Source organism: Nicotiana attenuata, chromosome 3 (assembly GCF_001879085.1).
Source record: "Nicotiana attenuata strain UT chromosome 3, NIATTr2, whole genome shotgun sequence".
In the NCBI taxonomy this organism is placed as follows: Eukaryota; Viridiplantae; Streptophyta; class Magnoliopsida; order Solanales; family Solanaceae; genus Nicotiana; species Nicotiana attenuata.
Window position 1 is genome coordinate 25,262,672 of NC_031991.1, and position 12,827 is coordinate 25,275,498.

Here is a 12,827-nt window from a genome sequence, read left to right on the forward strand (position 1 = left end):
CCAACATTGGTCGCTAAGTTCTGACCATTTGACCAGAATAGCGATCAACATTGGTCGCTATATCTAAAAAAAATTAAATTACTTTTAATTCAATTTAATATTATATATATATATATATATATATTACATATATATAAGCCATATATATAGGCCATTTTCGATATAATATTACCTAATACGCTTATACTTAGTGCATAGTACAGCGTAACTATATATATTACATATATATAAGCCATATTCGATATAATATTACCTAATACGCTTATACTTAGTGCATAGTACAGCGTAAGTATATATATTACATATATATAAGCCATATTCGATATATCATTACCTAATACGCTTATACAGCATAATACAGCGTAACTATTTATATTACATATATATAAGCCATATTCGATGTAATATTACCTAATACGCTTATACTTAGTGCATAGTACAGCGTAAGTATATATAAGCCATATATATAAGCCATTTTCGATATAATATTACCTAATACGCTTATACTTAGTGCATAGTACAGCGTAAGTATATATATTACATATATATAAGCCATATTCGATGTAATATTACCTAATACGCTTATACTTAGTGCATAGTACAGCGTAAGTATATATATTACATATATATATAAGCTATATTGATATAATATTACCTAATACGCTTATACTTAGTGCATAGCATGTTAGAGTATATTTTAGTCTATTCATCCCTTGTGTTACAAAAGTGTTAACGGCTTACATTTATATTATTTAGATAGTAAATACAAAAGTGATTTTCAATTTTGACCATTGTTGACCTGAAAAGAGACCAACTTTGGTCGCTAATTATACTTAAATTTAAATTAGCGACCAAAGCTGGTCGCTAAATTTAAATCAGATTTATTCATATTTTATATAATATTTAAAATAATAATATAATTGTTAAACGGGTCCCATATTAGCGACCAAAGTTGGTCTCCATTTTATAAGCGACCAACTGTGGTCGCTAACTTTGAATTATATTTATTTATATTTTATAATTTTTTTAAATAATAATATAATTATTAAAATCTTATAACAGGGTCCCATATTAGCGACCAAAGTTGGTCTCTATCTACTTACCCTTTAATTAGCGACCAACTTTGGTCGCTCATTTTAAATTATATTTATTTATATTTTATAATTTTTTTAAATAATATTATAATTATTAAAATTTGATAAGTGGGTCCTCCAATAGCGACCAACGTTAGTCGCTAATCTCAGTATTTCTTTGACCAAGCAAGTCTGACCAGTCCGGTCAACATTTTGACGAAATTATTAACCAAATAGCGACCAACTTTGGTCGCTAATGTATTTAAAATAATTATTTTATTATTTTCTCCAATTTAGAGACCAACATTGGTCCTTTTCTTGACAGACCAACTTTGGTCGCTAAAGTTTGGTCGTTTTTTTCCGGAATTCTAGTAGTGTTACTTGTTAGTAGTAAAGAGTAAATAATGTCTACATGTTGCAATGTTGCAAAGTAGAGTAGGAGTAGAGAGGTTTGTTAACTAAAGATGACTTACCCTGTTATAAATCGTTTTTATCCATTTGGTATAGAGCACTTTTTTGTTTTGGTTGAGAAAAGTATCTTCAAGCACTCAAATACAGAATTTGTACGTATTAAAGATTTTACGTCATACCAAGGAGCCTTGATATGCAATACTTTCGTTGATAATTCATGAAATTCTCAGAATTGAGACACCCACATGCTGAAATACTACTCCTCGGACTTGGAATTCTTTGTATCTGGGGTCGTTTGGTATGAGGTATAAATAGATGTAGTGATGGTATAAAATTTTAATACCACCTTAATAATTTGTTTTCTTAGCAAACCTGTTATAAGTTATTTCAGGATTAAAATTAGTACCGCGATAACTTATACCTTGTGGGGGGGAGTAATTAGTGCCGGGATAACTTATACCTTCTTCTTAGAAATTATGCAATTGTCATTTTTAATACAACATACCATACAGTGGATAAAATCAATACCGGGATAACTAATCCCAACATAACTTATCCCAGCATAAGCCGTATTCAAACCGAACGACCCGTTATAGTTTGTCTTTTAAATATTTGTGACATACTTATTGACATATTTCTATTGTCTTATGCTGCGGCTGCCCTCATTTCATGGTTCTTTAACTGATTTTTTAATTTTATTGTTATTCTGTTCTCCTTGTGTAATTGGTGTCACTTATCAAATTATTAGGTGATACAGGTCAGAACCATCCAGCTGGGGTATGGCAAAATGATAGATCTATCATTGAGGTACATTTCTGTTGGAATAATCCAGATTAAACGTGGTCGTGCTGAAAAAGATGGTGTGCGCTTTAAATGTGTATGCCTCCATTTGCTCGATTGAGTGTGAATAAAAAGATCTCCCACGAGTGTAGCCAATCAGACCATAATAGGTTCAGGATCAATGAACAATTGATGGTTATTGTCGTATCAAATTGTCTCATGGGACCCTTCATGATGTGCATTAACTAACTATTTGCAATCTTTAGGTTTCCCTTTATCTCAGGGAATTTCCTTTTTCTTTTATAGCCACTCACTCAAGCAACTTGGACACATGAATGTTTTGAGGCCATTGATGCTGATCTTCACGTGATCGTAAAAGGTGCTTCAGTGCCATGCGTAAAGAGATGTTGCATTCAGCATCATTTGTTTTTGGCTGGTAAACTGCATCTATAGTGTCACTTTCCTATTAAGTTTGAACCATTCTGTATATCATTTTACCAAATGGAGCACATAGAGAGTTTATGATATACTATTAATCTAGTTATATTACCCATTGAAACAGAAGTGGAGATGATATTACATCCTTTGGGTAAAACTCTCTCCTCCTGCTGCCTCTTATTACAATCAATAATTACAGAGTATAATTTTGCCTAAATGAATAGTGAGATAGGCCCCAGGATAAAAAAAGATGCTGGGTCGAGTTTCACTTGAAACTGGAAACTAGGTCAGGAGATATCTTCTGCTTTTCCGTTATTCTCATTGCTATTAATTTATTTTGTTTTCCTTCCAGAACCTGGCTGGGAGTCCATGTTGAGGTACCGGAAACGGGCTATACTGTATCACGCCCTGAGAACCTATGACTTCCCACCTGCCATTGTTAAAGCATGAGAAATGACATTAGAATACAGATTTTAACACACTTTCATGAGCTGCATATGCAAGGTATTATGATTCTTCTAAAGAAATTTTCGGTATGATCACATTAAAATCTTAATGAGAATGGGAATAGAAAAAAAAAAATCTTTTCTACGTTTGACAAGTCCTGGGGGATTTTGTGGCACCCAAGTGTTCAAGAATTTTAATTGTCCTATATGAATTTTGGAAGTGTCAAATTAAGCATATAACATGATGGGAAAAAATAAAAAAATTAAGCATATAACTTGCACTCTAGAGGAATACCAAAATTTCCATGTGGCATCCACTTTTGAGTCACCAGTGAATTTGTATCTACATTTTAAAAAAAAAAGATTAACTAATACTCAATTTTTGGATAACTTCAATTACATACACTTTTCTCTTTTCCTTGACTATTGTTTTCTTTTCTTTGTACTTAGAGTTTCTTCTTCTTCTCCTCCTTCTTCTTCTTCTTCTTCTTCTCCTTCTTCTTCTTCTTCTTCTTCTTCTTCTTAATTGTAAAATGGGGTTGTTAAATTCGTTATTGTTTTGACAATTTGATGATTGAGATTTTTTCTTATGATATTTGAAAGTTATGTTTCAAATTTGAGCTCATTTATAGTAGATTTGGGCCTTGAATCTTCTATTGGACTGTTGAAATTGGAAGAACAAGTTTATGTTTCAAAACTTAAGATTAGAAATCTGTAGTTGCATTCAATAGATTGAACTACTTAAGATTCGAATTTCAGAAGTTGCATTTAAAGATAGAAGAACTTCATATTTGATTTCTGAAGTTGAACCACTTCAGATTCGAATTTCTAAAGTTGCATCTAAAAGATAGATGAACTTCAGATTTGATTTCTCAAATTACATTCAAGAGATTAAACTATTTCAAATCCGAACGGGTACACTTTATAACTTTTTGAGCAATACGGCTATAGCTTTAATGGTGGCCCAAAATTGAGTATATATGAAGATGCCCCGGAGGAATATGATATCATTATCATACCTATAGTTGGTGACTAGATGATGGATTAAAATCAGCATGAGCAGTTTTGCAAGTTCATTCCCTGGACAAGCATGGGCTCCATTGCCAAATGGCATATAGGTATTGGGTTTTGGAGCAGCCTGTAAACATGCATCCACCACCACGAAAAAAGAGTTAAAGAGTGAGAAAAAGGAGCAGGTAAACATTATTATAAGAGAAGTACAGAATTAGAAAAATACTTTGCTAATCAGTGATAACTTACGTCAAATCTGGAAGGATCAAAATCCCAAGGGTCAGCAAAAAAGTCTGGATTATGATGGATGTTTCTGAATAATGGCATGACCTTCCAACCTTTTGGAATTAAGTATCCTGCAGTTAAAAGTTGGGAATTAACCTCATGTTTAGGGCAGTAGCGATGTGGAATATACCTTCTATATATATAGTATGAATGAATGTTCGAGACCTTACCGTCGTAAAATACGTCTGTCACGGCTTCTCTAAAGGTGAAAGATATAATGCTTGACATTCTTAAACTCTCTAAAATGACCTGCAGTTGTCCAGCTAATGAGAGGGATTTTCTTTAATTTCTTGAAGGTGTGGAATACATGCATATTCCCAAGTTGTAAATAGTAATTACCCGGTGTGTAAATGGCATATTTCTAGTTTGAATCCATGTCAAGGGCTTCTTTCCTTCTTCATTACACTCATAAATTGCTATCTGTTCAACCTGCACTTAAAAGGAAAAGGATTAGTATAATATCTGGATTTATATACGAGTCATTATAGAAACAAAACTAGCTAGGGAACAGTAGGAGTATGAAACAATATATAATACCTTAACTGCTTGTAAAATTTTGTGTTCGTCATGAAGGTATTTGAGAATCCAAGTTAGAGCAGTAGCTGTTGTATCTTGCGCAGCAAAGAGTACACCAATGATATTGTCGGCAATTTGATCTTCCATTAAAGTATGTCCCTTTTCATCTTTGAAATTTAATAGACGACCCAAGAGATCCTTCTCTACTGTTTTCTTCTCCTTCCTTTCACAAATTATTTCACTAATTATCTCATAAAGCTTTCTCCTTGCCTAGTTTAATTTAACAACAAAAAGTAATTCCATTATAATACTATATTAAGTTGTAATGTTGAGGGAGTGAAATCAACAGCTAGCGGTGGAAGCTTACGTATTACCTTTGTAGCTTTGTAATATGCGGTTCCTGGTAAGTTTGTAGGGAAAGAATTGTATCCCTTATTTACTATGCAATAGTTCTCCATGAGCTCCTCTTTGCGCTTTGTGTCCAATTGACCAAAGATAGCAAGAATGCCAACTTCAAATGACAACTGTACGTAACATATATACCCATGAAAATCACATAAATTTATGGTGATGAGCAATTGAAATAAAACAACAAGTAATGAAACTAGCTAGCTAACCTTCTTCATCTCGTGGAATGTGTTGATTACTTGCTCTTTTGTTGCCCATGATTCCAGTGAACAAATAGCTAGGGCCTCGATGTGTTGAACTAGATTTCGAAGAGCCTCAGGAGATAACGAGTTCTGAACCATCTTCCTTAGTCGAGAATGGTAGTTCCCTTGGTGAAAGAACAAAGCAGAAGGGCCAATCATTCTCTCTTTGCTCTTTGGGTACGTCGGTTTGAATAAGTGAGCATTAGTAACCAGCACGAATCTTGCACCTTCGGGGCTAGCTACCATAACACAAGGGCATCCAAGAATGCGTGTTTTGAATATATCCCCATATCTGCAAATAATCTCAAACACAATGACTGCACTGTTTTTTTCATGTAAATTAGCAAAGTTTTAACAAATTGGAATAGTAAAATTAATGTTGTAGTCGATCGAACCTCTTTTGTTTATTAGCAAAGAAGACATTTGGGTCTTCAGAGTACATTCGGAGAGTTTCCCCTATATAAGGCCATCCCATTGTACCAGGAGGCAACTTTGCTTTTTGTATGTCTTTTCCTTTTTGTTTCTTTGGTACGTGATACAAGAGAAGAGTTGAGAGAAAGAGAAGGAAATAAATCATGGGAAAAGCAGCCTCCATCCAAATGCAAAAGTTCTATTGCTGTCGTTTGCTCTTTTTATTAAATATATTTCTTATCTCAAAAGAAGGCTTTAAAAGGTATGGAGTGTGGATATGTTTAGGGATGAGATATAGTTGTCTGCTATATATAGGAGTAGGAGGAGAAGGATAGATAGAGATGAATAGGCAGATTTGCTAAAAAATTTGGTTACTGCATCTGAAATGTCATAACAGGACTACATTTGTCATATGAAGTGGGACCTATGGTTCTAAAAGAATGACGGACGGCACAGACACAGAGTTAACCTCTTTGTGTTCTTTCTTTTCTAGGAAATGAAAATTCTTCGTTTCGTGCGTCTTGAGAAATAAAATGCTGCTCATATATTCTAGAAAACGGACCAGATATTATATGGAAGCTGATGGAAAGTCCTAATTTGAATGGCCGTATATTTTGTGATTCCATGGTTGGAAAGTTACCTTGGAAATGAATTTGGGTGTAATTGAACGTAATTATACAATTTGATATGTTTGTTTTGCCAAGTAATTATTTAGTCAGCATGGAATTGGGTGTAATTGGAAGGGTGTAATTACACTTTTTATTTCTCAAGGGAAGGTGAGAATTGATGGTAATTACATTGTCTAATTACAAGATTGCTTTTTAGTTTCTTTCCTTTTTATTTTTATTTTTAATTTATTTTTTTATAACTTTTTATTTCTATTATTTTAATTTTTTAATTTTATTTTTACTTTTTAATTTCTTTTGAAAGTTTAAAATATATTTTTCTTTGTACACTATTTATCTTTTATTTCTCTACCTTTACTTCTTGTGATTTCATGTAATTGCTTATATTTTATTTTTTATTTCTTTTATTATTCTATTTTTGAGACTACACCTCCTAATATTAGAAATAATGAGTCATTAACAAACCTGTCATATAATGAGTGATGCAATTAAAGTGAAATTTCGTTGTTGAATGTTGTTATAAACTTATTATGTTTTCTAATATTAAGTTGTAGTGGAACTTACTATTATTACGTTGGAATTTGACATATGTTAAAAACAATTTTTTTTATTTTAAATTTTGAAATTGTGTTATATTCATGGTTCCAATTTACTTGTTTTAGTAGTATTAACTCACATAGCATGTTGTTCATTTTCTTAGTTAGAATTGATATATTAGTTTTGTGAAGCATTTGAATAATGTTGTGACATTATATTTATAAATATTAATTTATTTTATCAAACATGAATTCCATGATGCTCATACAAAACGTATATTTTTAGTTTTTGTAAGTATCTAAACTAAATTTTATTAATTTAAAATATATATATATATAAATTATTTTTAAAATATTAGTTATAAATATATGATTACTAATTAATGTATATTCACGAAAAAAGATACAACTTAAATACCAAATATAATATCATTTATAATTATAAATATTTATAGGCATATATATATATATATATATTATATTACTCCCTCCGTTCTTATTTATGTGAACTTGTTTGACTGAGCACAGACTTTAAGAAAAAATATAGAATTTTGAAATTTGTGGTCCTAAACAAGTCAAAAAGGGACCTAGAGTATTTGTGTGGTTATAAAAGCTTCTCATTAAGGGTAGAATTGTAAATTTAAACCTGAATTGCTTCCAAATTTAGAAAGAGGTCATTCTTTTTCGAACGGACAAAAAAAAAAAGAAATAGGTTCACATAAACTGGAACAGAGGGAATTACCTTTTAAGTTTGATAACTACTTCATCTAAAATTTAATGTAACTGTATAATTACACTTGTGCAACCAAACAGTAAACTTGTAATTACACTGTAATTCTACACTATGACAAACAAACAGGTCGTCGTAATTACACAACTGTATAATTACTAGGCTGTGTAATTACTACCCTAGTAGTTACCCCAATTCCAATTACCCCGTGGCTTTCCAAACAAACTCTAAAAGATTGGCTAATAGTTTTAATGATTAAGATTTATTGGTCAAGAGATTATATTTGGACTTAATCTTTTAGGAGAAACTGAAAATCGACAGCATCCGGATTACTTGAGGTAAGCTGATACAAAATGAAGTACTTGAAGTTTACTGTTTCTTTTCTTTCAATGAGCTTTAGGCCCTCTTGAGTCTAGGAAGAGGCGCACAAGCTCACATGATCTTCTTTTTTTGCTTGGTTGTAGGCATTTGGTATTTAAATTAAATTTATATTAATTTGAATTTGTGCCGGATACATTTATTAAGTTAAAGCGCTCTCTGTAAACTACAAAGTTTCTATATATGTAACATTTGAGCTTAAATTTTTTGATTAAGAGTTAATGGATCTCAACTATCCTACTACACCCCTTGGATGGTAAGAAGATGCCGCTAACGTGTGCTAAAGAAGATAAATTACTAGAAAATTTTCAGTCCCTTTTCTTTTTAATTTTTGGACGCACGAGTTCCGCATTACGTCTTCTCGAGTCCAGGCAGTCCAGCAATAGAGGCACAAGCTCAGCAGATTCTACAAACTGGTGCAAGGGCATTGGATAATTATTATTCACAAATGTTGTTCGTTATTGTCCAATCTATTAGGCATACACTAACTCTGAATAGAGTCGTACCTTTTGATAAATCAAAACAATAAACAAATTACATTGATCATAATAATTAGAGAAAATATTTTATATATTCAGTACAAAACATCTTTTCTCTACTTGGTCCGTTCAATATACACTGAGTATACTAGCACAAGAAGTTGGGGTAAAACTACTCCCATAATCAAGACAAATTATACTATAATCTTGTGTTACAATCATCTAGATATTTTGTCCAACAATATCTTTGATTGTGAACATAGTTTATTAATTATGAGAACCAACAATTTAATCTTCTGTGCATGAGCTAAGACTCCATACACTAAATTGTCTACTACATAACTAAAAGGACACACATGTAACAAATGATCTATTTAAAATAGTACTTTATTGAATTGAATAAATTAAATAAATAATTGTTCCATAAAGAATAAAATACAATACTATGTCTAAACCGCATGGTTAATAGTATATCCCAACAACGTCTTCTCGAGTCTGGGCAGTCCAGCAGGTAAAAATAGCACGGTATAGCCAGTTTTCGGACTGGTCAATCAAAAATAGCCACCGTTTACCAAGTCAATGAAAATTAGCCACCGTTTTGCTGCAATAGAGACCGGTCCAGCATAATATACTGGAGTTCGGTGCACTTGTGTATGAACTCCAGCATATTATGCTGGACCGGTATACTTTGCTGGCTCCAGTATAATATACTGGAGACTGGATTACTGGTGCTCCAAACTCCAGTATATTATACTGGACCATTATACGTGTTGGAACTCCAGTATATTATGATGGAGTTCTAGTGTACTTATGCTGCAACTCCATCATATTATGCTGGAGTTCCAGCATACTATCCTGGAACTCCAGTATAATATGCTGGAGTTCAAGTATACTTATGCTGGAACTCCAGCATAATATACTGGAGTATTTTCCGGGTTTTGAACAGTGTTTTCGCTCAGATTTATCTTTACATAAAAAGTGGCTAAATTTCGATTACTTTTGAAATTGGGCTATTTTTGAACGACCAGTTGTAAATCTGGCTATTTTTAAAAATCTCCCGTCCAGCAATAGAGGCACAAGCTCAGGAGATCCCACAAACTGGTGCAAGGGCATTGGATTATTGCCAAAAGGCCAATTGCACTTTGGTTAGGCTTATGATTGGTACGTGTGTGGCTATTGTTGTGGAGGAGAAGAGCCTCAAACGACATTTCATACAACTTAATTAGGCACAGTTTTGTGTTGGCCTATTAAGCCTTAGTATCTTCGTCCAGGGCAAAGTTGCTGGTTCTTGACCAGTTTCGTCTTTTTCCTATTTAATTAGTTGATGGTTACCCTTTGGAAAAGGAAAGTTGCCCATGGCCTTTCACCTCTGAAAGTGTCCTTCGTTCTCAATGCCCGAGCATCCATTCAATATTTTCTTTTCAATTTTTTACCCTATGTAGGTTTACAAAGTATAAGCTACACAAGCGGTATATTAAACATCATTAATCCAATCTCGACAAAAAGAGAACTGGAATAGGATAGAATAGTCATTGATAAAGATGCATTAAGAAGTCGTCATTTGTTAGGATGAAAACATAAGTTCTTTTTATTATCGGGGATGCAATGACGTGCCAAGTTTTAGAAGAACAACGATCTTAATTAAATATATGGAGTATCAATTTTGTCATATCCGATCATTTTGAGTAATAATGGACGTAAGCATATGTCATGTGTAGATTGTTTGACTCAAAAGATACTAGATACCTTATAAGTAAAAACAATCGAAATGAATCAAGGATCAATCGTAATCGAAGATAATAAGACCTAGATATGTGTTTTATGTTTGTTATAGCTTCCAACAGATTTGATATTCCAGAGAGAGAGAGAGAAGGAGAAAAAGAGAGATATAGAGAGCTTGTTCAATAAAAATCCCCCCCTCTTTACAACATTGGGATCCCCCTTTATATAATAGGAGACCCTCCTTTAAATAATAAAATAATACAAAGATTAGTCGCGTTCCTTAGAGAGGCGACGGAACCGATGACACACTTCACGCCGACACTTCACGCCGACATTCTTTAGGTCGTGCCCTCACTTCGGTTAGCGTATATTCGTTGGTCGTTCCTATCAACGTGGAGACGTAATGGGCAAAATTTGACCCTATACAGTTAGTCCCTCCGTTCGTCGGCGACACATCGAGGTGCGTCCCCGATGGACGGAACCGCGAACCTTATTTTGGGAGAATTTGACCATGCTTGAAGACGGCCGCATGAATAAGAGGGAACGAGTGAACATTTGAATTTATTGAAATGCTGACGCGCGGTTTCTTTCTCAAAGTAACGTCATCACACGCAAGCGTCATCATTGCGCGTCTTCCCGAGGAAACACAAAAGGTGTTCTGATGCTCGGTTTCCTGCGCCCGTTTGAATTCCGCCTCTTCGATTTCAACGCCACCCAACCCTATAAATACGGGAAGGGTTTAACTTGATCCACCTTTCGATCATTTGCAAGCATTTCCTGACCTTCTAAGAAGGCACTTCTTTTCTTCGAAACCACACCGTTTCTCAGAAATCACACTTTCCGTTGTGTCATACACCGTTTCCTGGACGAAAATTATGGCAAAGCCCCGAAAGGATGATAATCTGAAGGCTCTTGATAATACGACGTCCGATGTACCGCCTTCATCTGGCGGTGATGAGGGAGACGGAGAAGAGGAACTCACCCCCTTACCGTGGACAACGTGTTACCGAAGCAACTTCTTGTTAGGAGAGACTTCCAAAAGGATTCCCCCGCGCAGCCCTCGGAGAATTCTGAGTTAACGCAGGATGACTTAGATGACCTTCGTACGTCGTTCGGCATACCTGCTCATGTGGAGATGGTCCCGGCGAGGACGGATTATGTGAATGTCCATAGACCGGGATATTGCTCGTTCTATGAATATCCTTTTTTAATTGGTTATGGTCTTCCCATCTTTCCTTTGGCGGAGGAGCTTTGTCGCTTTTACAACATGTGTCCATCCCAACTCACTCCGTACACCTTAAAAGTATGCAGGATAATGTCTACATACGCAGAGCTGGCTACATGTGAGGTCTCCGTCCACCACCTTTTGCAGTTATTCAGCGCCAGTTATCTAAGGGGTACCATGCTGCATTTGAAGAGCCGCGGTTCGAAAGGGCTGGTCATCAAGACCGATGATCGACCAAGCCGCGGTTATTGGCGTAGGTACTTCTTTATCAAAACGGAGCACCTGGTGTCTGACCCTGTCGGGTTCCTAGAGAGGTGGAATTCGAAACGTAAGCGTTCCCACCCGTCGAATTCTTCATCATACGTAACCTCAGCGGTTCTGGTCGCACCATCGTTATGACTTTTTCCTTTTATTTTGCAACAATGGCTCACGCACCCCAGTTATCACCGGTATCAAGCAATGGGTAGCCGGTTTGTTGCCTTATGCGGAAGAAACCCGCACATGGTCCGCATTCCTTCAACGTTACGGCCCCGTAGGACCTTCAGGTAATTCTTTGGCTTTAATCGCTTGTTTCCACAAACTTCATCAACTGAACTATTTGTGTCGACAGGTCGAAGCGTTTCCAAGAAGAAGGCGATGGTATCTACCTTCTCTCGATCGGATATCGGCTCGGCTGCTCGGGAGATACTTTGCGCATCTGTCAGGGAGGGTGTTCCCGTAATTCCTTTACAAGGGGTTGCACCTATAGAGGCGACTACGAATGAGGCGACGCCTTCGACACCATTTCCGCAGCCTGCGGATGAGCCTTCCAAGGGAGGGGAGCCTGAGGAGAGAAAAAGGCGGAGGCTTAAAACGGGCAAGGCGGTAGCGACTGGGGATGAGAGGAATAACGTGCCTCGTCAAATGCCTAGACCCGTCTTTATGGCCGATGCTATTCTTTCGGGGAGGTTGGCTCATCAGGCGAGTGCGGCTGCCGATGTTAGCTCAATTCGTGCTGCCGAGGTTGGCTCGACATCCGCCGTTGGTGGGGATGCTGAGGGATCGGACCCTGAGATCGCCCAAGAAGATATGGACGGGCTGGCGGAGGGCCTCACGCATGTGGAGATGACA

At 35.6% G+C, this 12,827-nt stretch overlaps 1 protein-coding gene and 1 long non-coding RNA gene across 2 annotated transcripts; one reads left to right on the top strand and one right to left on the bottom strand.

The window, feature by feature from the left end:
- On the top strand, positions 2,770 to 6,797 carry LOC109223422. The gene is made up of 4 exons (XR_002067570.1): positions 2,770 to 2,853; positions 3,055 to 3,206; positions 5,018 to 5,111; positions 6,515 to 6,797. It is a non-coding gene; the product is annotated as an uncharacterized LOC109223422 (long non-coding RNA).
- On the bottom strand, positions 2,778 to 6,487 carry LOC109223421 (abscisic acid 8'-hydroxylase 4-like). The gene is made up of 9 exons (XM_019387721.1): positions 6,006 to 6,487; positions 5,578 to 5,902; positions 5,335 to 5,484; positions 4,982 to 5,230; positions 4,784 to 4,873; positions 4,615 to 4,693; positions 4,409 to 4,515; positions 4,168 to 4,286; positions 2,778 to 3,132 (listed from the first exon to the last, which is right to left on the bottom strand). The coding sequence occupies exons 1-9, from the start codon at positions 6,203 to 6,205 to the stop codon at positions 3,030 to 3,032; spliced, it is 1,422 nt and encodes a 473-aa protein (XP_019243266.1). The 5' UTR covers positions 6,206 to 6,487; the 3' UTR covers positions 2,778 to 3,029.

Excerpts from the sequence above, each read along its gene's own strand:
- LOC109223421 (XM_019387721.1), bottom strand. The coding sequence starts at position 6,205 with ATGGAGGCTGCTTTTCCCATGATTTATTTCCTTCTCTTTCTCTCAACT. Across the intron at positions 5,485-5,577 it reads CATTCCACGAGATGAAGAAG|TTGTCATTTGAAGTTGGCAT; the intron begins GTTAGCTAGCTA and ends TGTTACGTACAG. Across the intron at positions 5,231-5,334 it reads CATATTACAAAGCTACAAAG|GCAAGGAGAAAGCTTTATGA; the intron begins GTAATACGTAAG and ends AAATTAAACTAG.